At 35.5% G+C, this 3,129-nt stretch overlaps 1 protein-coding gene across 1 annotated transcript; it reads left to right on the top strand.

Moving 5' to 3' along the window:
- Positions 1-838: 838 nt before the first annotated feature.
- LOC111407050 (F-box protein At5g49610-like) lies at positions 839-1,813 on the top strand. The gene has a single exon (XM_023036389.1). It carries the CDS (start codon positions 893-895, stop codon positions 1,667-1,669), a length of 777 nt encoding a protein of 258 aa, XP_022892157.1. The 5' UTR covers positions 839-892; the 3' UTR covers positions 1,670-1,813.
- The last annotated feature ends 1,316 nt before the right edge of the window (positions 1,814-3,129 follow it).

The raw sequence follows: 3,129 nt of genomic DNA, 5'->3' as shown, positions 1-3,129 counted from the left end.
GGACTTACGTGGAGTTACTCGCTGTTGACCACTTGTTAGGTTCATTTTTCGGGGTCGACAGTTTCTACCCTGCAAAGCTGTTAGTTTTGATAAAGACTTACCTTTGGATCTTATCCAATTGTAAAAAGTTTACACGAGGATGAAAGAATAAATTCTGTCTACATTTGAGCGAAACTGTTGGATTTCATGAGTCCTTCGAATTGATATTTGTTCTACGTTTCAACAGAATTCGTGGTCATGTATTTGGCTGCTAATGCTCGAGTTAAATTTGTGTTGAAGCTTGTACTCGAGGTCACTTTTATTATGGATCAGCCTGTGATTCGTGTTGTCATATCTGATTAAATGTATACAAATATCTTATTCCATTTCTTGATCATAAAATTCCAATAATTTATGACTTGTTTGATAGGGATTAATATCAAATTTTTGGTAGATTTTAAAGAAAATTGATGAAATATGTAATTGAAAAGTTGTGGGTTCCATAAAATAAATAATTGAAATTAATTGTTGATTTTAACATTCCCAACAAATAGGGACTATTCAATTGATGAAAAATGGGCTTCGAATTTATATAAGCTAGATTTATATTCATATAACATGATTTAGGAACTTCTCAAACAGGTTTGATAAGTTCTTTTTCTTTCTTAGTCATGTCAACTATCAAGTGTCATCCCATTTAGCATCCTTACCTACCCTAATTAGACTTGAGAAAGAAATTGATCCACAAGGGAACTTCCACCCTATTTGATCATGATCCCATTTTAACTGCCCTTTTCTCTCTCTGTCATGCAAAAAACAAGTATATTTGCAAAGACATTAGTAGCCATGGAAGTCCAGAGATTAAGGAAGGAATTTCACGATACACATATTCTGAAGCTTTCAATGGGAAGTCATGGCTGAACAAGAAAAAATGATAGAACCTCTTGTCTACGAGTGTCTAAACATTGGGCTCTCTAACGAGAACATGGAAGTCGGGATCAATCCACAACCTCTAGTTACGGTCTGTCACCAGAACAACGATGGCACGGGAGAATTTTCTGATAAAGAATTCCATCTTCCAAGAGAGTTGTTACTCGAAATTCTTTCTAGACTTCCTGCCAAGTCGATCTTCAGGTTCAAATGTGTCTGTAAGGAATGGCTCTTTTTAATTTCAGATCCTTCTTTTCTGCGTCCTGAGGACTTGATTCCATGGACACTCCTATTCCAATATGACATTGGCACAGGCCCTCGGCCAATTCGCCTAAATAATGCTGGAATGCATTGTTTTTTCTCCAACGAACCTGCCTTTAGCACTCCGAATTTTCTGTTTCCCTCCGAGCAAATTCCACACCCAAACGTTGTAGCATCGAACGATGACCTGCTGCTGTTTCGATCAGGTGATCACGAATTAGTATATTCTGTGTGCAATCCATTTACCAGGCAGTGTATCACCCTTCCACCTCATTCCAAGAGAACAAATTATGGAGCCACCGGATTCATCAGCCGTATCGGAAATGGAGTCACGACCTATAAGGTGGTTCGAGTCATAGGCAGTGAAAATATCAATGGATTCCAAAGCGTACAAGCTTCAACCCCTTGTGAAGGATACAGTTTATCTTTTGAGCGATTTTCGTCTGAAATCGGAGAATGGAGAAACTCAAAGGTGATTCTGTTGAACAGCCTCACATAAAAGCTTAAGTCATTAGAAAGGTGACAAACTTATTTAAAATATCACCATATTCAGATGAGCTTGCAAAGTGATTAAAACGTAGAAGTAGCTTTTTCGGAAAGTATATCTCCATGTACTTTTCAAGAAAGTTACTTCTACATTTTAAGAAACTTTTAAGCATGCACAATTTTCATAATGGTGACTCCCTCATGTAAACTTAAGATGTTAGAGACATAGTTCCTCGTATAAAAACATAAGATGTTAGAGATGAAATAAACTTATTTATTTAAATTATGTCTCGGACAGATCCATCCAAGAGGTTACAGCTTCTACTTGGATTTTGGCACGAAACCCTGCATAGTTTTAAATGGCGTCATTCATTGGATTCATTATAAACTAAAAAGCCTTTTAGCGTACGATCCTTATCGAAATCCTGATCAATGTCGATTCATTAGCATACCTAATGAATCATTCCTTATGAACGGAACGAACGCTGTGGTGGGCATTTCTCAAGGACATCTTCATTATTTCGAGGTAAACGAAATCTCCATGAGTGCATATAAACTTCCAAGTTGGAAATTATGGGTGCTCAAAAACTATGAAGAAGGTGAATGGATTTTAGAGCAAGAAGGGCCAGAGAAGAAAATAGAGCCATTATGTGCATTTTCTAATGTACTTGAAGCATATAGTCCTCTTTCACCAGTAGCCTTTCATCCATGGAATAAAGATAAAGTTTTCTTTAGGTATGAAGGCTTTATATTAACTTTCAATGTCAAGAAAGGATGGTTTGAAGATGGATTTTATTCCTTATCTTGCAATAGCATGCTTTCCACAATGTCAATCTTCCCACTTCTACTCCCAATGCATCCAACTCACATTCCCGAGCCACACTGGGAACACCCACATCACTAAATGTAGAACTACGTGACATACAGCAATCCTTCTCCTTTATTAAGACATAGTAGGTTTGACTTCTGTTCACAAGATCAACGGAATCAACAAATGATAATTCTCGTTTATTGTATCTTTTGTATATTTTTTTAAAATTTAATGTAAAAATATATTTGTATTTATTTTTAATATAATATTTTAACGGAAGTTTGGAGGAAACTATCCATATTGACGAAGCGTCCAACAAAAATGAAAAGTTAATGATTAAATTACTCCATTTTAAAGGATGGGTGTGCAAATGCAAAGGGAACAATAAATTCAAGAACCTCCAACAATAAATAAAACAATAACATTAGCGAATAAAGAAAAAAAAATTACATTCGATTAATGTTTTGCCTTGCTAAATCAAAATAAATACAATTTAAGATACTCTACACCAATTTCCCTTCCACTTTTAACTGTATAGTAAATTTTCGATAAATTAATAATCTTGTCGCTTAAAAAATTTAGATCCTAACTCTAGCCAGAGCACTAAGTTAACGACTCCGCTAAATGCGTAAAATAATTGTTTTATTTAATCCTCTAGGACC

Source organism: Olea europaea, chromosome 12, assembly GCF_002742605.1.
Source record: "Olea europaea var. sylvestris chromosome 12, O_europaea_v1, whole genome shotgun sequence".
Taxonomy (NCBI): Eukaryota; Viridiplantae; Streptophyta; class Magnoliopsida; order Lamiales; family Oleaceae; genus Olea; species Olea europaea.
Note: the sequence above shows the minus strand (reverse complement) of the source record. Positions and strands in the feature narration are given on the sequence as shown.

Excerpts from the sequence above, each read along its gene's own strand:
- LOC111407050 (XM_023036389.1), top strand. The coding sequence starts at position 893 with ATGGCTGAACAAGAAAAAATGATAGAACCTCTTGTCTACGAGTGTCTA.